We start from the raw sequence: 26,433 nt of genomic DNA, 5'->3' as shown, positions 1-26,433 counted from the left end.
TTGAAGAATCTCAAATATATTTTGATTAACACTTTTTTGGTTACTACATGATTCCAAATGCGTTATTTCATAGTTTTGACGTCTTCACTATTATTCTACAATGTAAAAAAAAAGTAAAATTATGAAAAACCCTTGAATGAGTAGGTGTGTCTAAACTTTTGACTGGTACTGTATGTGTGATATTTGTTTTGATTTAGAATGGACCATTATCATGCACCTGTCTCGAAACATGGGCAGAGGAAAAATACATGTCATCTATGTATTTAAATAGCGAATGGAGGGCGTTTCTCCCGTGGTTCATTTTCATGCCAGCCAGGTAGGCTATACTCCTGTTGTAAAGAGAAGCAATGTGCTTCATATTAGGAAAGTTGAGAAATAAATATAGTAGGCCTTGCCTGTAGGAAGCTGATGGGACCCTCCTCTTTTTAATAGAGGCCATCACTCTGTTTTCTCACGCAATTGCATAACCTATAGAAATGTTGAACAATAAGAGCTCATTGGCTCTCATGGTGTTTGATTCGATTTTCGGTTACATTTGCATTGATGTCAGAGTGATTAGAGGGACAATAGAGTGCTGAGTACCAGGCAGTTAACAAGTTTGCTAGGCTACTAATGACCATCAGCAGCATCAGAGCTTGGAGAAGACTAATTACCGTGACTAAACGGTCATGTGGAATTTGACTGACTTCATGACTCGTGACCGCCGGTGTGGCGGTAATAGGGTCACCAAAACAGCCCAAGCTGTGTTCTGTCAGAACACTCCGGGTGCTCCAATCAGTATGCTGTGTTCCGTCAGAACAACACTCTGGGTGCTCCAATCAGTGTGCTGTGTTCCGTCAGAACAACACTCTGGGTGCTCCAATCAGTGTGCTGTGTTCCGTCAGAACAACACTCTGGGTGCTCCAATCAGTGTGCTGTGTTCCGTCAGAACAACACTCTGGGTGCTCCAATCAGTGTGCTGTGTTCTGTCAGAACAACACTCTGGGTGCTCCAATCAGTGTGCTGTGTTCTGTCAGAACACTCTGGGAGCTCCAATCAGTGTGCTGTGTTCTGTCAGAACCACTCTCCAATCAGTGTCGGGGTAATACGGTCAACTCAACATTAGGAAAGTGTTCCTACTGTTTGGTGTACTCCGTGTAGATGCAGATTATCCACACAGACATTCTGATCAATAACAATATGACTGGATTTCAGGTACTGATCAAGATGATGTTTTTAATACGTTGACACGGAAGAAAATTGTCCCTCAGTTGGTTCTGACCAAAAGCATGGATATTATTTCTAGAGAACAGTGTTTCTTACCTGAATCTTCCCACTTTAACCCAGAGGATGTCCTTAAAGTGTGGTTTCTTTCCGGCCTTGCAGTCGTTGCAGAACCAGCTCCCCTCGGGCATCTCGATGTTCAGACACTCTTGATGGAAGGCAGCAGGACAGGCCTCGCAGCACAGCAGACTGCCCCCTGCAGGGAGAAAGGAGGAGGTGCAGCTCAGACAAGTCAACCAGATCTGACCCAATGACCTCAGGATGGGAGGCTGAATGCTTTATTTCACTTCAACCTTTTACTCTGTGAGGAGCATAAGTCATCCACATATGATTTCCACCACACTCCTACTCAAATTATTACTCTACCTCTAATAATACCACCAACCCTTGCATAATGGACTCTGCAACACTGAAAACACCCAACCAATCAATCTACCAACCAAAAGCAACCCAACCAGTCACCAACCTTCTGAGCAGACGAAGCACCAGCTGACGTTGATGTGTTCGTGATTCTTGCAGTTCTTGCGGGGGATGAAGTGGTTGGGACACAGGAAGCTGTTGTTGGCCAGGACTATGCTGCCTGCCGCCATGCAGTAGTCGTTTGCGTGGTATGCAACAGGGCAGCGCACGCAGCGGGTCAGACGACCTAGAAGAGGAACACAGGTCAAAAACCACACACACACACACACACACACACACACACACACACACACACACACACACACACACACACACACACACACACAAAGCATCTCTACAGCCATGTTAGATCTGTATAAAATGGCGCCGGAAGGGATGGCTACCGTTTTAAGGGCTCCTAACCAACTGTGTTATTGTGTTAGTTTTTGTTTGCATTGTTAGTAACTAATTTTGTACATAATGTTGCTGCTACCATCTCTCCCGTCTTATGATCGAAAAGAGCTTCTGGATATCAGAACAGCGATAACTTACCTCGAACTGGAGGAAGCGTTTTTCCTTTAAGGATATACTGCTTTGTCAAGACAAGGCACAAATCCCCCTCAAAGATGGAGGAAAAGGGGGAGGAGGGCGGGGTGCCTGGTAAGAATTGCAGACGAGGAGGTAAACTACCACTTCCCTCCGTATTATTTGCCAACGCGCAATCATTGGAAAACAAACTGGATGATCTACAAATTAAGACGATCCTACCAACGGAACATTAAAACTGTAATATCTTATGTTTCAATGTGTCGTGGCTGAACAACGGTTTTATTTTTTATTTAACCTTTATTTAACGAGGCAAGTCAGTTAAGAACACATTCTTATTTACAATGATGGCCTACCAAAAGGCCTCCTGCGGGGACGGGGGCTGGGATAAAAAAATAAATATATATATATATAGGACAAAACACACATCATGACAAGAGAGACACCACAACACTACATAAAGAGAGACCTAAGACAACAACATAGCATAGCAGCAACACAGCATGGTAGCAACACAATATAACAACATGGAAGCAACACAACACGGTAGCAGCAGAAAACATGGTACAAACATTACTGGGCACAGACAACAGCACAAAGGGCAAGAAGGTAGAGAAAATACATCACACACAGCAGCCACAACTGTCAGTAAGAGTGTCCATGATTGAATGAAGAGATTGAGATAAAACTGTCCAGTTTGAGTGTTTGTTGCAGCTCGTTCCAGTTGCTAGCTGCAGCAAACTGAAAAGACGAGAGACCCAGGGATGTGTGCGCTTTGGGGACTTTTAATAGAATGTGACTAGCAGAATGGGTGTTGTATGTGGAGGATGAGGGCTGCAGTAGGTATCGCAGAGTGAGGCCAAAGAGGGTTTTATAAATAAGCATCAACCAATGGGTCTTGCGACGCGTATACAGAGATAACCAGTTTACAGAGGAGTATAGAGTGCAGTGATGTGTCCTATAAGGAGCATTGCTGGCAAATCTGATGGCCGAATGGTAAAGAACATCTAGCCGCTCGAGAGCACCCTTACCTGTCGATCTATAAATTATGTCTCAGTAATCTAGCATGGGTAGGATGGTCATCTGAATCAGGGTTAGTTTGGCAGCTGGGGTGAAAGAGGAGCAATTACAATAGAGGAAACCAAGTCTAGATTTAACTTTAGCCTTCAGCTTTGCTATGTGCTGAGAGAAGGACAGTGTACCGTCTAGCCATAATCCCAAGTATTTGTATGAGGTGACTACCTCAAGCTCTAAACCCTCAGTGGTAGTAATCACACCGGTGGAGAGAGGGGCATTCTTCTTACCAAACCACATGACCTTTCTTTTGGAGGTGTACAGAACAAGGTTAAGGGTAGAGAAAGCTTGTTGGACACTAAGAAAGCTTTGTTGTAGAGCATTTAACACAACATCCGCAGAGGGGCCAGCTGAGTAGAAGACTATCATCTGCATATAAATGGATGAGAGAGCTTCCTACTGCCTGAGCTATGTTGTTGATGTAAATTGAGAAGAAAGTGGGGCCTAGGATCGAGCCTTGGGGTACTCCCTTGGTGACAGGCAGTGACAGACAGCAGATTTTCTGACTTTATACACTGCACTGTTTGAGAGAGGTAGTTAGCAAACCAGGCCAAAGACCCCTCAGAGACACCAATACTCCTTAGCCGGCCCACAAGAACAGAATGGTCTACCGTATCAAAAGCTTTGGCCAAGTCAATAAAAATAGCAGCACAACATTGCTTAGAATCAAGGGCAATGGTGACATCATTTAGGACCTTTAAGGTTGCAGTGACACATCAATAACCTGAATGGAAACCAGATTGCATACCAGAGAGAATTCTATAGACATTAAGAAAGCAAGTCAGTTGATTATTGACAAGTTCTTCCCAACACTTTTGATAAACAGGGCAAAATAGAAATATGCCTATAAAAATTAGGATCAGCTTGATCTCCCCCTTTAAATAAAAGGCGAACTGCAGCTGCCTTCTAAGCAATGGGAACTTCCCCAGAAAGGAGAGAGAGGTTAAAAAGGTCAGAGATAGGCTTGGCGATGATAGGGGCAGCAACCTTAAGGAAGAAAGTGTCTAAAACATCTGACCCAGATGTTTTTTTGGGGACAAGTTTGAGGAGCTCCTTTAGCACCTCGGACTCAGTGACCGCCTGCAGGGAGAAAGGGCAGGGGAAAAAGAGGGAGAAGCATCGGGGATAGTCGGAGTGGGAGATGAGGAAATGTTGGATGGGCGAGGAGACATGGCTGAGTCAAATAGGAATCCTGACTTCAAAGTGGTGATTAAAGAGCTCAGCCATGTGCTTCTTGTCAGTAATAACCACATCATCAACTTTAAGGGACATGGGCAGCTGTGAGGAGGGTTTATTCTCCAGGTCTTTAACCGTTTTCCAGAACTTCTTGGGATTAGACTCACAGAGAGAGAACTGCTCCTTAAAGTAACAAACTTTGGCCTTCTGGGTAGCCTGAGTGCACTTATTTCTCATTTGCCTGAACGAGAGCCAGTCAGCCTGAGTATGCATGTGCCGAGCCTTTTGCCAAATGCAATTCTTGAGGTGGAGTATCTCTGCAAGGTCACGGTCGAACCAGGGGCTGAACCTGTTTTAAATTCTCATTTTCTTTATGGGGGTGTGTTTGTTAACATTACCACTGAAAATATCAATAAAGAAGGTCCAAGCGTCTTCGACAGAGGGGATCAAGCTGATTCTATACCATTTTACAGATGCCAGGTCATGAAGGAAGGCTTGCTCATTAAAGTTTTTACCAAGCGTCTATGTCAAATCCGGACAGGTCGTTTCAATAAGCAGCCATTACGAACACAGGCTGTAAAACCATGATCACCAAGGTCATTACAGAAAACACCAGACTGATACCTATCAGGATTATTTGTGAGGATAATATCAAGGAGAGTAGCATTTTCTGGGTGTTTGGAGTCATACCTTGTGGGATTGGTAATAATCTGAGAAAGATTCAGGGAGTCCCATTGTTTTAGGACTTGGTCAGGTGGTTTAAGTATGTCCCAGTTTAGGTCACCAAGTAGGAAAAATTCAGACTTAGTGTAAGGGGCCAGGTGAGAGCATAGGGCAGGTAGGGCACAGGCCGGTGCTGATAGAGGACAATAACACCCAGAAACAGTCAACAAAGAGCTATTTGAAAGTTTAATACTTAAAACCAGCAAATCAAATTGTTTGGGGACAGACTTGGTGGAGAAAACCAAGCACTGAAGGTGATCCTTGGTAAAGATTGCCACTCCCCCACCTTTGGAAGATCTGTCTTGCCGAAAAAGGTTATAACCAGAAAGGTTAACATCAGTATTCAAAACACTCTTCCTTAACCACGTCTCAGTAATGACCAACACATCTGGATTGGAGCTGTGAACCCACACTTTCAATTGATCCATTTTAGGTAATAAGCTTCTAGTGTTAATGTGCAGAAAACCCAGGCTTTTACGAGAGCAGAAATCAGTGAAGCCGATATCAGAGCACAAGTCAGAACTGGAGCTAGCAACAGTAGATGGGCCAGGGTGTACATGCACATTTCCAGATATCATCAACAGTAATACAATCAGGGCACGGCAGAGGACAGGGCGAGCTCTGCAGTGTTGATTTATGACATCTGAATGTGCATCAGATGGCAACAAGATCATATTGTAAAGCAATTTCATCCGGTAACATGAATACAAAGCCGGCGAGAGGTGGTTAGAATACGATGGGAGGCAAAAAGTCTGTAACCAATAGAGAGTCAGAGTCCCGAGTGTGGGAACAAACAGTCTGTCCCACGGTTGGTAAAGAAAGTTTGTAGTCAAAGTATGCAGGAGTCATGAGGCAAATAGCAAAATGCACAAGAAAAAAATAAAATATATAACGACTTGGGGCTAGCCATTGTAAGTTCAGAGTCACTCGCCCCAACAGTGCCTGTGTGCTGGAGGCGAGCGAAAGCTCGGGAGAGAGGAAGGGTGGGGGGTGTGGTGGGGGGGGGGGGGGGGGGTACCTGTACCAGACAGGGGAGACAACCAGGGCAGACGGTGAGCAGATCACCAGGTGGAATCCAAGCAGCAGTGCAGCAAGAAAAGGGAGTAGGTGTCACACCCACTTGGGAGAAACTTTAATTTCTGGAGGCAGATTTCTTGTAAAAAATGCCAGTCTCCGAACAGCAGGATGGGGCTTCAAGGCCTCTGGGTTTGGGTGGGGAAGCCTGACATTTGTTTATCATGTTTTGTTGTGTCCAGTGGTGAAAGTAAGACGGTACGGTCCAGTGTTGTGTCCTGGGGTGAAAGTAAGACGGTACGGTCCAGTGTTGTGTCCAGGGGTGAAAGAAAGGTGGTACGGTGTTGTGTCCAGGGGTGAAAGAAAGGTGGTACGGTGTTGTGTCCGGGGAAAATAAACAGTGGGTACACCGTACCAGTAAAACATGAGCCAATCACAATAATCAAAACAAAATGTCAAGAAAACTGTAGGCTATTACACCACATGTGATCATTACCTCATGTCAGAGGCATAAAAAACGAGCAAATGGACTAGAAAACGGGTGGTATAGCCTACGCTCCAAAATGCCATGTGGTTCGACGAGAACACTCACATTTTGCCAAGGCAAGAAATGAGTGGCCGACACAGAGAGGCGCGGACAGCAGTTCACACATAAATTCCGGTCGAATGACAATCGCCAAATGTTTTGAGTAACAGACGTCTATTTCCACTCACGGCAGTTTGGAGACTGGAAACACTGAATGTTGCGAGTGGATAAACGTGTGGGGATAGCCTAGTAAAGGAGACCTTTGAAGTGAATGTTTGACAATCAGATGAAAACATCATGACTGGTTGTGTTTATGCCACAATAAAAGGGTAATACATTTTAAAAGTTAAATTACATATCTTTACGACTACGCCCACAGAGATCCTATTGTGTTAATAGTGCACAAATGTTGGTGCAAGCATGCACATATAGGAGGTTCGTACCGGGTAGAAATGAATTCTACTTTACCCCTGGTTCTATCAAAGCAGAGTGGAAGTGGAACCTACTTTTGGAAGTGCAGGGGTTGAGGGGGTTGGTGATGTGGCAGGACAGACAGACGTGGAGGGAGCAGCGAACCCCTTTATTCTGGGGCTGGGTGGGTGTGTGTTTTAGGATACACTCGTTGTGGTAGAACTTCCCACATACAGGCACCATGCACCTCTTCACACCGTCGCCAGACTTCTTACACACAAAGCATGTGTGGACACCTGCAATGGAAATGATGCACTCTTAGCTTTGTGATACACCAAAGCAGCTTACATACATTGTGGGTATAGAAACAGAATACCTCTGTCAGATGCAGAGATAACATCTATGAGCATGACAGTATCACTGTACAGGTGTAAGAACTCAGTAACAGTGTTAAGCCAAGGTGAATATGTGTATAGGTGAGGCTGCACCAGGTCTACATGACTCCTGTAAGATTAAAATGGTGCCAGGTAGCCTAGCGGTGAAGAGCATTAGACCAATAACCGAAAAGTTGCTGGTTCGAATCCCCGAGCCGAATAGGTGAAAAATCTGTCGATGTGCCTTTGAGCAAGGCACTAAACCCTAATTGCTCCTGTAGGTTGTTTTGGATAAGAGCGTCTGCTAAATGAGTCAAATGTAAATGGAGAGACAGGTGTACAGGGATAGGTGGAGACTCACCTTTAGTGCATTCACAACAGATGAACTTCCCTCTAGGGGCTTCCGATAGGCCGATACACTGCAGGTGGAACGCCCCACAGCACTGACCCTCACACAGCAGCAGCTCACCTGTCCTCTCACACACCTGCAAGACACACACACACACTTTAGTCTTGCGTTACGATACTCCCAAATCTCATTCATCACACGGCTATTGGGAACAGTTATTTCTGAACTAATGTGAGAAAGCCTGGAAATAAAACTTAGAGCTATTTTTACTGTTCCTGCCTCTGCAAAATAGAAAGGTTGTGGCATGTTGTTGGTTGACCGACCTGACAGACATTCTCCTTCATGGATGCAGCTCCTCCTTTCTCTCCTGTGTTCCTCTTAGTGCTGGAGAACAGGGACCCTTCACCAGGGAGGGAGAAACTGTCATTCAGACCAGGAGAGAACACCTGGAAGAGAGGTGTTATTACACAACATATTGGTTAAGGTGTAGGGGTTTAGCACCCTGTTTTACAGCACTGGTACATTATACCTCAGGTGAATGCTGACATCATAGCATGAAACTAGTCATATTTTCACACAGGTTAAAAAAGGTGTTAATGCTGACCTCAGGTTTGGGTGTTCTCTCTCCGTTGGTGTGGCTCTCTCCTCCCACCCCAGGACTGATCTTCTCTGTCTCTTCCTTGGGGGTGGGGAGCACCGTAGGGCTAGAGGGCCAGGCGGAGGAGGATGCCTGCAGAGAAACCATGCTCTCTGGAGTTGTCAAGCTGGATACAGGCACTTCTTCCTTCATAGACTTAGCCTGTTATAGAAATGACATAGAATAACAGTCAAAGGTTTGGACACACCTACTGATTCAAGGGTTTTTCTTTATTTTTACTATTTCTACATTGTAGAATAATAGTGAAGACATCAAAACTATGAAATAACACATATGGAATCATGTAGTAACCAAGAAAGTGTTAAATCAAAATATATTTTATATTTGAGATTCTTCAAAATAGCTACCCTTTGCCTTGATGACAGCTTTGCACACTCTTGGCATTCTTTCAACCAGCTTCATCTGGAATGCTTTTCCAACAGTCTTGAAGGAGTTCCCACATATGCTGAGCACTTGTTGGCTGCTTTTCCTTCACTATGCGGTCCAACTCATCCCAAACCATGTCAATTGGGTTGAGGTCGGGTGATTGTGAAGGCCAGGTCATCTGATGCAGCACTCCACTCCATCCTTCTTGGTAAAATAGCCCTTACACAGCCTGGAGGTGTGTTGGGTCATTGTCCTGTTGAAAAACAAATGATAGTCCCACTAAGCGCAAACCAGACGGGATGGCGCATTGCTGCAGAATGCTGTGGTAGCCATGCTTGTTAAGTGTGCCATGAATTCTAAATAAATCACTGACAGTGTCACCAGCAAAGCACCCCCACACATCACACCTCCTCCTCCATGCTTCACGGTGGGAACCACACATGTAGAGATCAACTGTTCACCTACTCTGCGTCTCACAAAGACACGGCGGTTGAAACCAAAAATCTCAAATTTGGACTCATCAGACCAAAGGACTGATTTCCACCGGTCAAATGTCCATTGCTCGTGTTTCTTGGCCGAAGCAAGTCTCTTCTTCTTATTGGTGTCCTCTAGTCGTGGTTTCTTGCAGCAATTTGACCATGAAGTCCGGATTCATGCAGTCTCCTCTGAACAGTTGATGTTGAGATGTGTCTGTAACTTGAACTCGGTGAAGAATTTGTTTGGGCTGCAATTTCTGGGGTGCAGTTAACTCGAATTAACTTATTCTCTGCAGCAGAGGTAACTCTGGGTCTTTCTTTCCTGTGGCGGTCCTCATGAGAGCCAGTTTCATCATAGCGCTCAATGGTTTTTGTGACTGCACTTGAAGTGCCAAAGTTCATGACATTTTCCGGATTGACTGACCTTCATGTCTTAAAGTAATGGACTGTCGTTTCTCTTTGCTTATTCGAGCTGTTCTTGACAGAATATGGACTTGGTCTTTTACCAAATAGGGCTATCTTCTGTATACCCCCTACCTTGTCACAACACAACTGATTGGCTCAAATGCATTAAGGAAAGAAATTCCACAAATGAACTTTTAACAAGACACACCTGTTAACTGAAATGCATTCCAGGTGACTACCTCATGAAGCTGGTTCAGAGAATACAAAGAGTGTGAAAAGCTGTCATCAAGGTAAAGTGTCGCTACTTTGAAGAACCTCAAATATAAAATATATTTAGATTTGTTTAACACTGTTTTGGTTACTATGTTATTTCATAGTTTTGATGTGTTCACTATTATTCTACGATGTAGAGAATAGTAAAAATAAAGAAAACCCCTGGAATGAGTAGGTGTGTCCAAATATTTGACTCTTAGTGTAATTAGACCAGTTTCAGAGTGGTACTTTAGCAGTATAGATCTGTAAATATGGCTGTTGATTAGTTCATTCCGCCTTACCTGAGTGTCCCTGACTTCTGTTTTCATCTCTGTCTGTACACTCTGGTTCTTAAACTCCTTCTTTGGAGGACTGACTGACACTTCTTCTGTGGTGCATTCCAGGACCTTGTGAGACAGCTTCCTTGGCCTCTTCCTTTCCATGGATACTGGGTCTGGGGAATGACCAGACATTTAAATACCCCAAATCTACTGTATCTGAAAATATGAGGAGGATTTGTTTTCATTATCATAACTACTTTCCCCCAACGGAACTTTACAATTTACTTTGACTAACCTGTACCCCTGCACATTGACACGGTACCGGTACCCCCTGTATATAGCCTCGTTATTGTTTGGTATTTTCTTGTGTTACTTTTTTTTATATGAATATATTCTTTTCCCACTTTAATTTATTGAGTTAATATTTCCTTAACTCTATTTATTGAACTGCATTGTTGGTTAAGGGCTTGTAAGTAAGCATTTCCCGGTAAGGTCTACACCTATTGTATTCGGCGCATGTGACAAATAACATTTTATTCGAATCTAGGATCCCATCCAAGACAAACAGACAATCTGCAGAAAGATTTTCAGCCCACTTGATATGTTTCAATTCTACTGTAGCAATCGGTTTTCCATCCCATAAAAAAAACAACAAAACACAAATTTAACCGTGTCACATCCAATTCTAAACCTATAGCCTAGGTCTATTTCTATTGTGACCAGGGGTGAAAGTAAGGTGGTACGGTGTTGTGTCCAGGGGTGAAAGTAAGACGGTACGGTGTTGTGTCCAGGGGTGAAAGTAAGACGGTACGGTGTTGTGTCCAGGGGTGAAAGTAAGACGGTACGGTGTTGTGTCCGGGGGTGAAAGTAAGACGGTACGGTGTTGTGTCCGGGGGTGAAAGTAAGACGGTACGGTGTTGTGTCCGGGGGTGAAAGTAAGACGGTACGGTGTTGTGTAAGACGGTACGGTGTTGTGTCCGGGGTGAAAGTAAGACGGTACGGTGTTGTGTCCGGGGGTGAAAGTAAGACGGTACGGTGTTGTGTCCGGGGGTGAAAGTAAGACGGTACGGTGTTGTGTCCGGGGGTGAAAGTAAGACGGTACGGTGTTGTGTCCGGGGGTGAAAGTAAGACGGTACGGTGTTGTGTCCGGGGGTGAAAGTAAGACGGTACGGTGTTGTGTCCGGGGGTGAAAGTAAGACGGTACGGTGTTGTGTCCGGGGGTGAAAGTAAGACGGTACGGTGTTGTGTCCGGGGGTGAAAGTAAGACGGTACGGTGTTGTGTCCGGGGGTGAAAGTAAGACGGTACGGTGTTGTGTCCGGGGGTGAAAGTAAGACGGTACGGTGTTGTGTCCGGGGGTGAAAGTAAGACGGTACGGTGTTGTGTCCGGGGGTGAAAGTAAGACGGTACGGTGTTGTGTCCGGGGGTGAAAGTAAGACGGTACGGTGTTGTGTCCGGGGGTGAAAGTAAGACGGTACGGTGTTGTGTCCGGGGGTGAAAGTAAGACGGTACGGTGTTGTGTCCGGGGGTGAAAGTAAGACGGTACGGTGTTGTGTCCGGGGGTGAAAGTAAGACGGTACGGTGTTGTGTCCGGGGGTGAAAGTAAGACGGTACGGTGTTGTGTCCGGGGGTGAAAGTAAGACGGTACGGTGTTGTGTCCGGGGGTGAAAGTAAGACGGTACGGTGTTGTGTCCAGGGGTGAAAGTAAGACGGTACGGTGTTGTGTCCAGGGGTGAAAGTAAGACGGTACGGTGTTGTGTCCGGGGAAAATAAACAGTGGGTACACCGTACCAGTAAAACATGAGCCAATCACAATAATCAAACAAAATGTCAAGAAAACTGTAGGCTATTACACCACATGTGATCATTACCTCATGTCAGAGGCATAAAAAACGAGCAAATGGACTAGAAAACGGGTGGTATAGCCTACGCTCCAAAATGCCATGTGGTTCGACGAGAACACTCACATTTTGCCAAGGCAAGAAATGAGTGGCCGACACAGAGAGGCGCGGACAGCAGTTCACACATAAATTCCGGTCGAATGACAATCGCCAAATGTTTTGAGTAACAGACGTCTATTTCCACTCACGGCAGTTTGAAGACTGGAAATCCTGAATGTTGCGAGTGGATAAACGTGTGGGGATAGCCTAGTAAAGGAGACCTTTGAAGTGAATGTTTGACAATCAGATGAAAACATCATGACTGGTTGTGTTTATGCCACAATAAAAGGGTAATACATTTTAGAAGTTAAATGACATATCTTTACGACTACGCCCACAGAGATCCTATTGAGTTAATCGTGCACAAATGTTGGTGCAAGCATGCACATATGGTTCCTCTGGATAGGTAACTATACTCTTAGGGAAGGAGATCCACAAGGCACTTCAGTAATAACACACCACCTTTCCACCCCCCATCATTCACAGTGTTAGAGGCAGAGTCAAGTCCCTCTTGTAGTATTACACAAAGAAAGCATTGGAGAATTTGGTAGGGAGATAGAGAGCGAGCGAAATGATTGATCACATGACGGAGCAGCACTGGCAGGTCTTGCGTTTGGGAGCCACACCGACCCCTCCCTCCGCCTCTCCCCTGGTAGCGGTCAGTGTCTCTGGGGCGGCTGGAGCCTGCTCCCCCAGGGCCAGGGTCTGGGCCTTGGATGGGAACAGCAGGGGCTCCTGCTCAGGCTCTGCCTCGGTCCAGGGCTCCACTAGGGACACCTCCAGGAAATGAATTCTACTTTACCCCTGGTTCTATCAAAGCAGAGTGGAAGTGGAACCTACTTTTGGAAGTGCAGGGGTTGAGGGGGTTGGTGATGTGGCAGGACAGACAGACGTGGAGGGAGCAGCGAACCCCTTTATTCTGGGGCTGGGTGGGTGTGTGTTTTAGGATACACTCGTTGTGGTAGAACTTCCCACATACAGGCACCATGCACCTCTTCACACCGTCGCCAGACTTCTTACACACAAAGCATGTGCGGACACCTGCTATGGAAATGATACACTCTTAGCTTTGTGATACACCAAAGCAGCTTACATACACCTTAGCCAAATACATTTAAACTCAGTTATTCACAATCCCTGACATTTAATCCTAGTAAAAATTCCCTGTCTTAGGTCAGTTAGGATCACCACTTCATTTTAAGAATGTGAAATGTCAGACTAATAGTAGAGAGAATGATTTATTTCAGCTTTTATTTCTTTCATCACATACCCAGTGGGTCAAAAGTTTACATACTCTCAACTAGTATTTGGTAGCATTGCCGTTGAATTGTTTAACTTGGGTAAAACGTGTCGTATAGCCTTCCACAAGCTTCCCACTGTAAGTTGGGTGAATTTTGGCCCATTCCTCGACAGAGCTGGTGTAACTGAGTCAGGTTTGTAGGCCTCCTTGCTCGCACGCGCTTTTTCAGTTCTGCCCACAAATGTTCTATATGACTGAGGTCAGAGCTTTGTGATGGCCACTCCAATACCTTGACTTTGTTGTCCTTATGCCATTTTGCCACAACTTTGGAAGTATGCTTGGGGTCATTGTCCATTTTGAAGACTCATTTGTGACCAAGCTTTAACTTCCTGACTGATGTCTTGAGATGTTGCTTCAATATATGCACATACTTTTCCTTCCTCATGGTGCCATCTATTTTGTGAAGTGCACCAGTCCCTCCTGCAGCAAAGCACCCCCACAACATGATGCTGCCACCCCCGTGCTTCACGATTGGGATGGTGTTCGTCGGCTTGCAAGCCTCCCCCTTTTTCCTCCAAACATAACGATGGTCATTGTGGCCAAACAGTTCTATTTTTGTTTCATCAGACCAGAGGATATTTCTCCAAAAAGTACGATCTTGGTCCCATGTGCAGTTGCAAACCGTAGTCTGACATTTAAATGGCGGTTTTGGAGCAGTGGCTTCTTCCTTGCTGAGCAGCCTTTCAGGTTATGTCAATATAGGACTCGTTTTACTGTGGATATACATACTTTTGTACCCGTTTCCTCTAGCATCTTCACAAGGTCCTTTGCTGTTGTTCTGGGATTGATTTGCACTTTTCGCACCAAAGTACGTTCATCTCTAGGAGACAGAACACATCTCCTTCCTGAGCGGTATGACGGCTGCGTGGTCCCATGGTGTTTATACTTGCGTACTATTGTTTGAACAGATGAACGTGGTACCTTCAGCCATTTGGAAATTCCTCCCAAGGATGAACCAGACTTGTGGAGGTCTACATGTTTTTTTCTGGGGTCTTGGCTGATTTCTTTTGATTTTCCCATGATGTCAAGCATGAGTTTGAAGGTAGGCCTTGAAATACATCCACAGGTACACCTCCAATTGACAGAAATTATGTAAATTAGCCTATCATAAGCTTCTAAAGCCATGACAGAATTTTCAGGAAATGTTCAAGCTGTTTAGGCACAGTCAACTTAGCGTATGTAAACTTCCAACTAGAGGTTGACCGATTAATTAGGGCCGATTTCAAGTTTTCATAAAAATAGGAAATCGGTATTTTTGGATTTTTTTTTTTTTTTTTTTACACCTTTATTTAACTAGGCAAGTCAGTTAAGAACACATTATTATTTTCAATGACGGCCTAGGAACGGTGGGTTAACTGCCTTGTTCAGGGGCAGAACGACAGATTTTTACCTTGTCAGCTCGGGGATTCAACCTTGCAACCTTACGGTTAACTAGTCCAACGCTCTAACCACCTGCTTTACATTGCACTCCACGAGGAGCCTGCCTGTTACGTGAATGCAGTAAGAATCCAAGGTAAGTTGCTAGCTAGCATTAAACTTATCTTATAAAAAACAATCAATCAATCATAATCAGTAGTTAACTACACATGGTTGATGATATTACTAGTTTATCTAGCCTGTCCTGCGTTGCATATAATTGCTTAGGTACACGTTGCTCCAACCATAAACATCAATGCCCTTCTTAAAATCAATACACAAATATATATTTTAAACCTGCATATTTAGTTAATATTGCCTGCTAACATGAATTTCTTTTAACTAGGGAAAATGTGTCACTTCTCTTGCAAACAGAGTCAGGGTATATGCAGCAGTTTGGGCCGCCTGGCTCGTTACGAACTGTGAAGACTATTTCTTTCTAACAAAGACAGCCGACTTCGCCAAACGGGGGATGATTTAACAAAAGCGCATTTGCGAAAAAAGCACAATCGTTGCACGACTGTACCTAACCATAAACATCAATGCCTTTCTTAAAATCAATACACAGAACTATATATTTTTAAACCTGCATATTTAGCTAAAAGAAATCCAGGTTAGCAGGCAATATTAACCAGGTGAAATTGTGTCATTTTGCGTTCATTGCACGCAGAGTCAGGGTATATGCAACAGTTTGGGCCGCCTGGCTTGTTGCGAACTAATTAGCCAGAATTTTACGTAATTATGACATAACATTGAAGGTTGTGCAATGTAACAGGAACATTTAGACTTAGGGATGCCACCCGTTAGATAAGATACGGAACGGTTCCGTATTTCACTGACCGGAAAAACGTTTTGTTTCGAGATGATAGTTTCCGGATTCGACCATATTAATAACCTAAGGCTCGTATTTCTGTGTGTTATAATTAAGTCTATGATTTGATAGAGCAGTCTGACTGAGCAATGGTAGGCAGCAGCAGGCTCGTAAGCGTTCATTCAAACAGCACTTTCGTGCGTTTTCCAGCAGCCCTTCGCAATGCTTCAAGCATTGCGCTGTTTATGACTTCAAGCCTGTCAACTCCCAAGATTAGGCTGGTGTAACCGATGTGAAATGGCTAGCTAGTTAGGTGGGTGCGCGCTAATAGCGTTTCAAACGTCACTCGCTCTGAGACTTGGAGTAGTTTTTCCCCTTGCTCTGCATGGGTAACGCTGCTTCGAGGGTGGCTGTTGTCGATGTGTTCCTGGTTCGAGCCCAGGTAAGAGCGAGGAGAGGGACGGAAGCTATACTGTTACACTGGCAATACTAAGTGCCTATAAGAACATCCAATAGTCAAAAGGTATATGAAATACAAATCGTATAGAGAGAAATAGTCCTATAATTCCTACAATAACCTCAACCTAAAACTTCTTACCTGGGAATATTGAAGACTCGTGTTAAAAGGAACCACCAGCTTTCATATGTTCTCATGTTCTGAGCAAGGAACTTAAATGTTAGCTTTTTTACATGGCACATATTGCACTTTTACTTTCTTCTCCAACACTTTGTTTTTGCATTATTTAAACCAAATTGAACATGTCTCATTATTTATTTGAGGCAAAATTGATTTTATTGATGTATTATATTAAGTTAAAATAAGTGTTCATTCAGTATTGTTGTAATTGTCATTATTACAAATAAAAAAATAAAAAAATGTCCGATTAATCGGTATCGGCTTTTTTTGGTCCTCCAATAACCGGTATCGGCGTCGAAAAATCATAATCGGTCAACCTCTACTTCTGACCCCCTGGAATTGTGATACAGTGAATTATAAGTGAAATCTGTCTGTAAACAATTGTTGAAAAAATTACTTGTGTCATGCACAAAGTAGATGTCCTAACCGACTTACCAAAACAATAGTTTGTTAACAAGAAATTTGTGGAGTGGTTGAAAAACGAGTTTTAATGACTCCAACCTAAGTGTATGTAAACTTCCGACTTCAACTGTACATTGTGGGTATAGAAACAGAATACCTCTGTCAGATGCAGAGATAACATCTATGAGCATGACAGTATCACTGTACAGGTGTAAGAACTCAGTAACAGTGTTAAGCCAAGGTGAATATGTGTATAGGTGAGGCTGCACCAGGTCTACATGACTCCTGTAAGATTAAAATGGTGCCAGGTAGCCTAGCGGTGAAGAGCATTAGACCAATAACCGAAAAGTTGCTGGTTCGAATCCCCGAGCCGAATAGGTGAAAAATCTGTCGATGTGCCTTTGAGCAAGGCACTAAACCCTAATTGCTCCTGTAGGTTGTTTTGGATAAGAGCGTCTGCTAAATGAGTCAAATGTAAATGGACAGCCAGGTGTACAGGGATAGGTAGAGACTCACCTTTAGTGCATTCACAACAGATGAACTTCCCTCTAGGGGCTTCCGATAGGCCGATACACTGCAGGTGGAACGCCCCACAGCACTGACCCTCACACAGCAGCAGCTCACCTGTCCTCTCACACACCTGCAAGACACACACACACACACACACTTTAGTCTTGCGTTACGATACTCCCAAATCTCATTCATCCCTCGGCTATTAGGAACAGTTATTTCTGAACTAATGTGAGAAAGCCTGGAAATAAAACTTAGAGCTATTTTTACTGTTCCTGCCTCTACAAAATAGAAAGGTTGTGGCATGTTGTTGGTTGACCGACCTGACAGACATTCTCCTTCATGGATGCAGCTCCTCCTTTCTCTCCTGTGTTCCTCTTAGTGCTGGAGAACAGGGACCCTTCACCAGGGAGGGAGAAACTGTCATTCAGACCAGGAGAGAACACCTGGAAGAGAGGTGTTATTACACAACATATTGGTTAAGGTGTAGGGGTTTAGCACCCTGTTTTACAGCACTGGTACATTATACCTCAGGTGAATGCTGACATCATAGCATGAAACTAGTCATATTTTCACACAGGTTAAAAAAGGTGTTAATGCTGACCTCAGGTTTGGGTGTTCTCTCTCCGTTGGTGTGGCTCTCTCCTCCCACCCCAGGACTGATCTTCTCGGTCTCTTCCTTGGGGGTGGGGAGCACCGTAGGGCTAGAGGGCCAGGCGGAGGAGGATGCCTGCAGAGAAACCATGCTCTCTGGAGTTGTCAAGCTGGATACAGGCACTTCTTCCTTCATAGACTTAGCCTGTTATAGAAATGACATAGAATAACAGTCAAAGGTTTGGACACACCTACTGATTCAAGGGTTTTTCTTTATTTTTACTATTTCTACATTGTAGAATAATAGTGAAGACATCAAAACTATGAAATAACACATATGGAATCATGTAGTAACCAAGAAAGTGTTAAATCAAAATATATTTTATATTTGAGATTCTTCAAAGTAGCTACCCTTTGCCTTGATGACAGCTTTGCACACTCTTGGCATTCTTTCAACCAGCTTCATCTGGAATGCTTTTCCAACAGTCTTGAAGGAGTTCCCACATATGCTGAGCACTTGTTGGCTGCTTTTCCTTTACTATGCGGTCCAACTCATCCCAAACCATGTCAATTGGGTTGAGGTCGGGTGATTGTGAAGGCCAGGTCATCTGATGCAGCACTCCACTCCATCCTTCTTGGTAAAATAGCCCTTACACAGCCTGGAGGTGTGTTGGGTCATTGTCCTGTTGAAAAACAAATGATAGTCCCACTAAGCGCAAACCAGACGGGATGGCGCATTGCTGCAGAATGCTGTGGTAGCCATGCTTGTTAAGTGTGCCATGAATTCTAAATAAATCACTGACAGTGTCACCAGAAAAGCACCCCCACACCATCATCACACCTCCTCCTCCATGCTTTATGGTGGGAACCACACATGTGGAGAACATCTGTTCACCTATTCTGCGTCTCACAAAGACACGGCGTTTGGAAACAAAAATCTCAAATTTGGACTCATCAGACCAAAAGGACAGATTTCCACCGGTCTAATGTCCATTGCTTGTGTTTCTTGGCCCAAGCAAGTCTCTTCTTATTATTGGTGTCCTTTAGTAGTGGTTTCGTTGCAGCAATTTGACCATGAAGGCCTGACTCACGCAGTCTCCTCTGAACAGTTGATGTTGAGATGTGTCTGTTGAACTCTGTGAAGTATTTATTTGGGCTGCAATTTCTGAGGTGCAGTTAACTCGAATGAACTTATCCTCTGCAGCAGAGGTACAGTGGCTTGCAAAAGTATTCACACCCCTCTGCATTTTTCCTATTTTGTTGCCTTACAACCTGGAATGAAAATAGATTATTGGGGGGGTTTGTATCATTTGATGTACACAACATGCCTACCACTTCAAAAATGCAAAATATTTTTTTGTGAAACAAACAAGAACTAAGACAAAAAAAACGAAAACTTGAGCGTGCATCACTATTCACCCCCCAAATCCAATTCTTTGCAGAGCCACCTTTTGCTGCAATTATAGCTGCGAGTCTCATGGGGTATGTCTGTATAAGCTTGGCACATCTAGCCACAGGGATTTTTGCCCATTAATCAAATTGGATGAGTTCCGCTGGTGTCCAGCAATCTTTAAGTCATACCACAGATGTTCAATTGGATTGAGGTCTGGGCTTTGACTAGGCCATTCCAAGACATTTAAATGTTTCCCCTTAAACTACTCGAGTGTTGCTTTAGCAGTATGCTTAGGGTCATTGTCCTGCTGTAAGGTGAACCTCCGTCCAAGTCTCAAATCTCTGGAAGACTGAAACAGGTTTCCCTCAAGAATTTCTTTGTATTCAGCGCCCTCCATCATTCCTTCAATTCTTACCAGTTTCCCAGTCCCTGCCAATGAAAAACATCCCCACAGCATGATGCTGCCACCACCATGCTTCACTGTGGGGATGGTGTTCTCGGGGTGATGAGAGGTGGGATTGCGCCAGGTATAACGTTTTACTTGATGGCCAAAAAGATACATTTTATTCTCATCTGACCAGAGTACCTTCTTCGATATGTTTGGGGAGTCTCCCACATGCCTTTTGGTGAACACCAAACGTGTTTGGTTATTTTTGTCTTTAAGCAATGATCTCTTCCGTAAAGCCCAGCTCTGTGGAGTGTACGGCTTAAAGTGGTCCTATGGACAAATACGCCAATCTCCGCTGTGGAGCTTTGCAGCTCTTTCAAGGTTATCTTTGGTCTCTCTGTTGCCTCTCTGATTAATGCCCTCCTTGCCTGGTCCATGAGTTTTGGTGGGAGGCCCTCTCTTGGCAGGTTTGTTGTGGTTCCATATTCTTTCCATTTTAAATAATGGATTTAATGGTGCTCCGTGGGATGTTCAAAGTTTCTGATATTTTTTTATAACCCAACCCTGATCTGTACTTCTCCACAACTTTGTCCCTGACCTGTTTGGTGAGCTCCTTGGTCTTTATAGTGCCCCTTTCTTGGTGGTGCCCCTTACTTGGTGGTGTAGACTCTGGGGCCTTTCAGAACAGGTGTATATATTCTGAGATCACGTGACATATCATGTGACACTTTGACTGCACACAGGTGGACTTTATTTCACTAATTATATGACTTAAGGTAATTGGTTGCACCAGATCTTATTTAGGGGCTTCATAGCAAAGGGGGTGAATAAATATGCAAGCACCACTTGTCTGTTTTTTATTTTTCAGATTTTTTAAAAATAAGTTATTTTTTTCATTTCACTTCGCCAATTTGGACTAGTATGTCCATTACATACAATCCAAATAAAAATCCATTCAAATTACAGGTTGTAATGCAACAAAATAGGAAAAACACTAAGGGGGATGAATACTTTTGCAAGGCACTGTAACTCTGGGTCTTTCTTTCCTGTAGCTGTCCTCATGAGAGCCAGTTTCATCATAGCGCTTGATGGTTTTTGTGATGGCACTTGAAGTGCCAAAGTTCATGAAATTTTCCGGATAGACTGACCTTCATGTCTTAAAGTAATGATGGACTGTCGTTTCTCTTTGCTTATTTGAGCGGTTCTTGACAGAATATGGACTGGTCTTTTACCAAATAGGGCTATCTTCTGTATACCACCTTTACCTTGTCACAACAGATTGGCTCAAATGCAATTCGAAGGAAAGAAATTCCACAAATTAACTTTTAACAAGGCACACCTGTTAATTGAAATGCATTCCAGGTGACTACCTCATAAAGCTGGTTGAGATAATGCTGAGATAATGCTGAGTGTGCAAAGCTGTCATCAGGGCAAAAGGTGGCTACTTTGAAGAATCTCAAATATAACATATATTTTGATTTGTTTAACACTTTCTTGGTTACTACATGATTCCATATATGTTATTTCACCAACTACTTCTCCGACAGAGTTCAGTGTGTCAAATCTGAGGGCCTGTTGTCCGGGCCTCTGGAAGTCTCTATGGAGGTGCCACAGGGTTCAATTCTTGGGCCGACTCTCTTCTCTGTATATATCAATGATGTCGCTCTTGCTGCTGGTGAGTCTCTGATCCACCTCTACGCAGACGACACCATTCTGTATACTTCTGGCCCTTCTTTGGACACTGTTAACAACCCTCCAGACGAGCTTCAATGCCATACAGCCTTCCTTCCGTGGCATGCTCTTCAACCGATATCTGCCTGCACCTGCCCGCCCGTCCAGCACCACTACTCTGGACGGTTCTGACTTAGAATATGTGGACAACTACAAATACCTAGGTGTCTGGTTAGACTGTAAACTCTCCTTCCAGACTCACATAAAATATCTCCAATCCAAAGTTAAATGTAGAATTGGCTTCCTATTTCGTAACAAAGCATCCTTCACTCATGCTGCCAAACATACGCTCGTAAAACTGACCATCTTACCGATCCTCGACTTTGGCGATGTCATTTACAAAATAGCCTCCAACACTCTACTCAACAAATTGGACGCAGTCTATCACAGTGCCATCCGTTTTGTCACCAAAGCCCCATATACTACCCACCACTGCGACCTGTACGCTTTCATTGGCTGGCCCTCGCTTCATACTCGTCGCCAAACCCACTGGCTCCAGGTCATCTACAAGACCCTGCTAGGTTAAGTCCCGCCTTATCTCTGCTCGCTGGTCACCATAGCTGCACCCACCCATAGCACACGTTCCAGCAGGTATATCTCACTTGTCACCCCCAAAGCCAATTCCTCCTTTGGCCGCCTCTCCTTCCAGTTCTCTGCTGCCAATGACTGGAACGAACTACAAAACCTCTGAAACTGGAAACACTTATCTCCCTCACTAGCTTTAAGCACCAGCTGTCAGAGCAGCTCACAGATCACTGCATCTGTACATAGCCCATCTATAAATAGCCCAAACAACTACCTCTTCCCCTACTGTATTTACTTATTTATTTTGCTCCTTTGCACCCCAGTATTTCTACTTTGCACACTCATCTGTCAAATCTACCATTCCAGTGTTTTAATTGCTATATTGTATTTACTTCGCCACCATGGCCTATTTATTGCCTTTACCTCCCTTATCTCACCCCATTTTCTCACATTGTATATAGACTTATTTTTCTACTGTATTATTGACTGTATGTTTGTTTCACTCCATGTGTAACTCTGTGTTGTTGTATGTGTCAAACTGCTTTGCTTTATCTTGGGCAGGTCGCAGTTGTAAATGAGAACTTGTTCTCAACTTGCCTACCTGGTTAAATAAAGGTGAAATAAAAATAAATACATTTCATAGTTTTGATGTATTCACTATTATTCTACAATGTAGAGAATAGTAAAAATAAAGAAAACCCCTGGAATGAGTAGGTGTGTCCAAACATTTGACTGGTAGTGTAATTAGACCAGTTTCAGAGTGGTACTGTAGCAGTATAGATCTGTAAATATGGCTGTTGATTAGTTCATTCCGCCTTACCTGAGTGTCCCTGACTTCTGTTTTCATCTCTGTCTGTACACTCTGGTTCTTAAACTCCTTCTTTGGAGGACTGACTGACACTTCTTCTGTGGTGCATTCCAGGACCTTGTGAGACGGCTTCCTTGGCCTCTTCCTTTCCATGGATACTGGGTCTGGGGAATGACCAGACATTTAAATACCCCAAATCTACTGTATCTGAAAATATGAGGAGGATTTGTTTTCATTATCATAACTACTTTCCCCCAACGGAACTACTTTCCCCCAACGGAGCTACTTTCCCCCAACGGAGCTACTTTCCCCCAACGGAACTACTTTCCCCCAACGGAACTACTTTCCCCCAACGGAGCTACTTTCCCCCAACGGAGCTACTTTCCCCCAACGGAGCTACTTTCCCCCAAAGGAGCTACTTTCCCCCAAAGGAGCTACTTTCCCCCAACGGAGCTACTTTCCCCCAACGGAGCTACTTTCCCCCAACGGAGCTACTTTCCCCCAAAGGAGCTACTTTCCCCCAACGGAGCTACTTTCCCCCAACGGAGCTACTTTCCCCCAACGGAGCTACTTTCCCCCAACGGAGCTACTTTCCCCAATATAATATTTCTGCCTCTTGTATTACATAAGACAGCATTGCCGTATGAGAGATGTTTTTGGAGAAAAAAACATTTGACTGTCTGCTTACCAGAGGGCAGAGGAGGGTTTGTGCCATCAAATAATGAGTCAGTAGAGAAAGAGGTCACTGCTGGGGGTTGTTTGGATAATGATTCTATAACACGGTGGAGGACATCTTGAGACAGACTCTGTTTCAGCCCTGCTAGGGCCTGGGTTTTGGCTGGCTCCCCAGAGGTAGGGCCAGGGGTGAGGCTGGCTGGCTCCCCAGAGGTAGGGCCAGGGGTGGGGCTGGCTGGCTTCCCAGAGGTAGGGCCAGGGGTGGGGCTGGCTGGCTCCCCAGAGGAAGGGCCAGGGGTGGGGCTGGCTGGCTCCCCAGAGGAAGGGCCAGGGGTGGGGCTGGCTGGCTCCCCAGAGGTAGGGCCAGGGGTAGGGCTGGCTGGCTCCCCAGAGGTAGGGCCAGGGGTAGGGCTGGCTGGCTCCCCAGAGGTAGGGCCAGGGGTAGGGCTGGCTGGCTCCCCAGAGGTAGGGCCAGGGGTAGGGCTGGCTGTCTCCCCAGAGGTAGGGCCAGGGGTGGGGCTGGGTGTAGATGTGTACATTAGCAGGGCTGGGGCTGAAGAATGGCTCAGAGGGGCTTTGGAAGATTCCAGAGGTTTCTTTATTTTTTTCTTTGGGGAGAAGAATTGTTCCTCCTCTGTGGATTCCAGCAGTCTTTTGCTGGGTTTCCTCAGCCGTTTGTTTTCAGAATGTTCTGTGGGAATAAATAATTGATCAATCAATTAAATCTCTAAAAATAAAATAAAAAGCTAACATAAAACACTGCTGGTACTGAACCCCATTCAAGCCTTACCTGAGGTGTCATCTTGCTTCTCCATCTCCAGGTTAAGATCAGGGGAGCTAATGGGGTCTGGTGTCCCTCCCTGGCAGTCTCTGTAGACCCCATTCACTTCCGCAAGCCCCTGCGGTGAGGCCACCCCACCCAGGACCCCTGGATCCTTCCCAGGCTTCACTGGCCCCTGCTGCGCAAACGTCTGCCAGCGCTTCTTAGGGGCCACTTTGGTACCCGGGCTCTTGTCGGGGTAGGACGAGGAGTCAGCAGCAGAGGAGACAGAAGGAAGAGGAGGGGGGCTGAGGCCAGGCTCAGCCAGGTCAGCGTGCCCAGAGACAAACTCCCTCCCCCAGGCTAGGTCGGCCAACTCGGGAGAGAGACCACCGATGGTGGCCCTGAGCTTGGCTGGTGGCCTCTGCTTCCTCCGCTGCTGCTTCTCCACCGCGTTCGCCACCATCTGAGCCAGCACCGTTTTCCCTTCAAGTTTGTATGTGTCGTTTTTCATGATGGGTTTAGTTTTGGACTTGGGTTTGGCAGGTGTGCTCTTGGGTGTTGGCGAGCTCGCATGCTGGCCGTTTTGGATTTTGGTCCCCGTTGGTGTCCAGTCCCCGCCAGCAGCAGCGTTAAGGGGGTCGTCTGGTGGTTGGGCGGTGGCTATGACCATGGGTTCTTCCTGGATAAGGGCTTGCGAGGGAGGCATGGTCAGGGGCTTGCCCTCTTTCTCCCTGGTATCATGCATGTCCTTCAGGAGCATCAGGAAAGTACTGAACTTGTAATTAGGCTCAGGTTTAAAATTAGTGTTAGAGTTCCCAGAGTCGCTCTCCTCCTTCACTAGGGATTTGAATGACAGCTCCTTGATATCCTGGAAAGTGTCCATGGGAGAGAGAGAGGAGGTGGGGGAAGAACAGGAGGATATGTCTGAGACAATGTTCTCTTCCTTGACCTTAATAGGGGTTATGACAGGCTTACTGGACCCTGGAGTCACATCTTCAGAGTTTTTCCACGAGCCGTTGTGGAGGTGCTTCCAATCAGACTCGGCCTGTTTTTTAGGAGAGCTAGCAGAGGATCTGGCTTTGTCTGGTGAAGAATCCCTGCTAGTAGACAACTCTGTTCTGATCTGAACAATATCGCTCACATCATCATCGTCATAAGAATGCACATTAAGCCTATCGTTTGTCAAGTTTTGGCTTGAGGCCAGCAGAGCCTCTTTGAGATCTGTCTCTTCCTCTGCTTTCAGGGCCCTGGTCATCAGACGTCTGCTGGAAGGGAGATGCAGAGAGGGCTTATCAAGAGCATTTTTATTAGTCAGTTCATAAGAGCTGCCCAACTTCTGTTTTGACTGTAAAACATTTGTGTTTTTTGTAGTTCTGTAATTGAAAAGGGATTTGTTTACTAAAACGTTTGGGGATGAGGATGGGGAGATGGGATCTACATGCCTAGGAACCACCATGACCACATGCCTGTCTTTGTCCTTTTCAGGAGTAGGCCGCTCCTTATTGCCCCCTTTCTCTGCCTCATCTTTTGAGGGTTCAGACGGTTTCTCTGTGTCTTCTATAGCAGGTTTCTCGGACCGTTTGGGACGCACAATGGTTGGTACAGAATCCAGGTCTGCGTATGGAGAGTCCTTGGGATCTTCTTCTTTCAGTGGATCAGCTGAGGCAGCAGGCAATTGGTTGGCCAGGTCTAGGATGCTTTGTGACTCTGTGGGACTTCCAGCTATATGACCAAAGATCTCCGCTAAACCCTTCCTCTTCTTCTTCTGGCAGGGTTTCTTTTTGCTGCTACTGTCGTTCGCTACGGTCAGGTTGGCAGCAGGGGGATGTTCGTTTCTGTTGGGGGGAGGGCTGAAGGAGGGGGGTGCAGTGAGCATAGAGGAGGAACAAGAGGGTGCCTCGGATGGTTTTTCATCAGGCAGTGGAAAGGACACCCGCTCTTCATTGTCAGAGGGCATGGAAGAAGAGACAGCAGTATTCTTCAGCAGGTCAGGTAGGAGAAACTCAGCTTCCAGCACACCGACTTTCCACGACTCAAACAGACGCTTGGGTATCTACAGGGGAGAGATGATAGCCATCAAGAGACAAGCGGCCAACTGTCAAAGACAGTTATTTCTAAATTATACGGAGTTTGTGGAATAGACAGTATTAGAGTATAATCTTCCAGATATGTTTTGTGAGATATGCAATGAAACTATTCTGCACCTTTACAACAACAAAAGCAATTTGGGACTTGAAACATCACTATTA

General features: G+C 45.0%; 2 protein-coding genes across 6 annotated transcripts in view; both read right to left on the bottom strand.

The window, feature by feature from the left end:
• LOC115205703 (histone-lysine N-methyltransferase, H3 lysine-36 and H4 lysine-20 specific) overlaps positions 1–26,433 on the bottom strand; it is a 43,925-nt gene that overhangs the window by 13,158 nt on the left and 4,334 nt on the right. For 3 of the 5 annotated variants that reach the window (XM_029771962.1, XM_029771960.1, XM_029771961.1), the window contains 14 exons: positions 24,212–26,237; positions 23,435–24,112; positions 22,759–22,910; positions 17,912–18,106; positions 17,631–17,753; positions 17,314–17,437; positions 13,072–13,275; positions 10,315–10,466; positions 8,460–8,654; positions 8,179–8,301; positions 7,868–7,991; positions 7,228–7,428; positions 1,730–1,909; positions 1,303–1,459 (listed from right to left, as the gene is read on the bottom strand). In XM_029771962.1, the coding sequence (XP_029627822.1) occupies positions 1,303–1,459; positions 1,730–1,909; positions 7,228–7,428; positions 7,868–7,991; positions 8,179–8,301; positions 8,460–8,654; positions 10,315–10,466; positions 13,072–13,275; positions 17,314–17,437; positions 17,631–17,753; positions 17,912–18,106; positions 22,759–22,910; positions 23,435–24,112; positions 24,212–26,237 (4,634 nt within the window). The remainder of the gene's footprint in view (positions 1–1,302; positions 1,460–1,729; positions 1,910–7,227; positions 7,429–7,867; positions 7,992–8,178; positions 8,302–8,459; positions 8,655–10,314; positions 10,467–13,071; positions 13,276–17,313; positions 17,438–17,630; positions 17,754–17,911; positions 18,107–22,758; positions 22,911–23,434; positions 24,113–24,211; positions 26,238–26,433) is intronic. The other 2 variants (XM_029771963.1, XM_029771964.1) reach the window with 2 other exon arrangements.
• On the bottom strand, positions 10,689–13,011 carry LOC115205706 (extensin-like). The gene is made up of 2 exons (XM_029771965.1): positions 11,276–13,011; positions 10,689–11,154 (listed from the first exon to the last, which is right to left on the bottom strand). Exons 1-2 carry the CDS (start codon positions 12,157–12,159, stop codon positions 11,004–11,006), a joined length of 1,035 nt encoding a protein of 344 aa, XP_029627825.1. The 5' UTR covers positions 12,160–13,011; the 3' UTR covers positions 10,689–11,003.

Source organism: Salmo trutta, chromosome 13, assembly GCF_901001165.1.
Source record: "Salmo trutta chromosome 13, fSalTru1.1, whole genome shotgun sequence".
Lineage (NCBI taxonomy): Eukaryota > Metazoa > Chordata > Actinopteri > Salmoniformes > Salmonidae > Salmo > Salmo trutta.
Note: the sequence above shows the minus strand (reverse complement) of the source record. Positions and strands in the feature narration are given on the sequence as shown.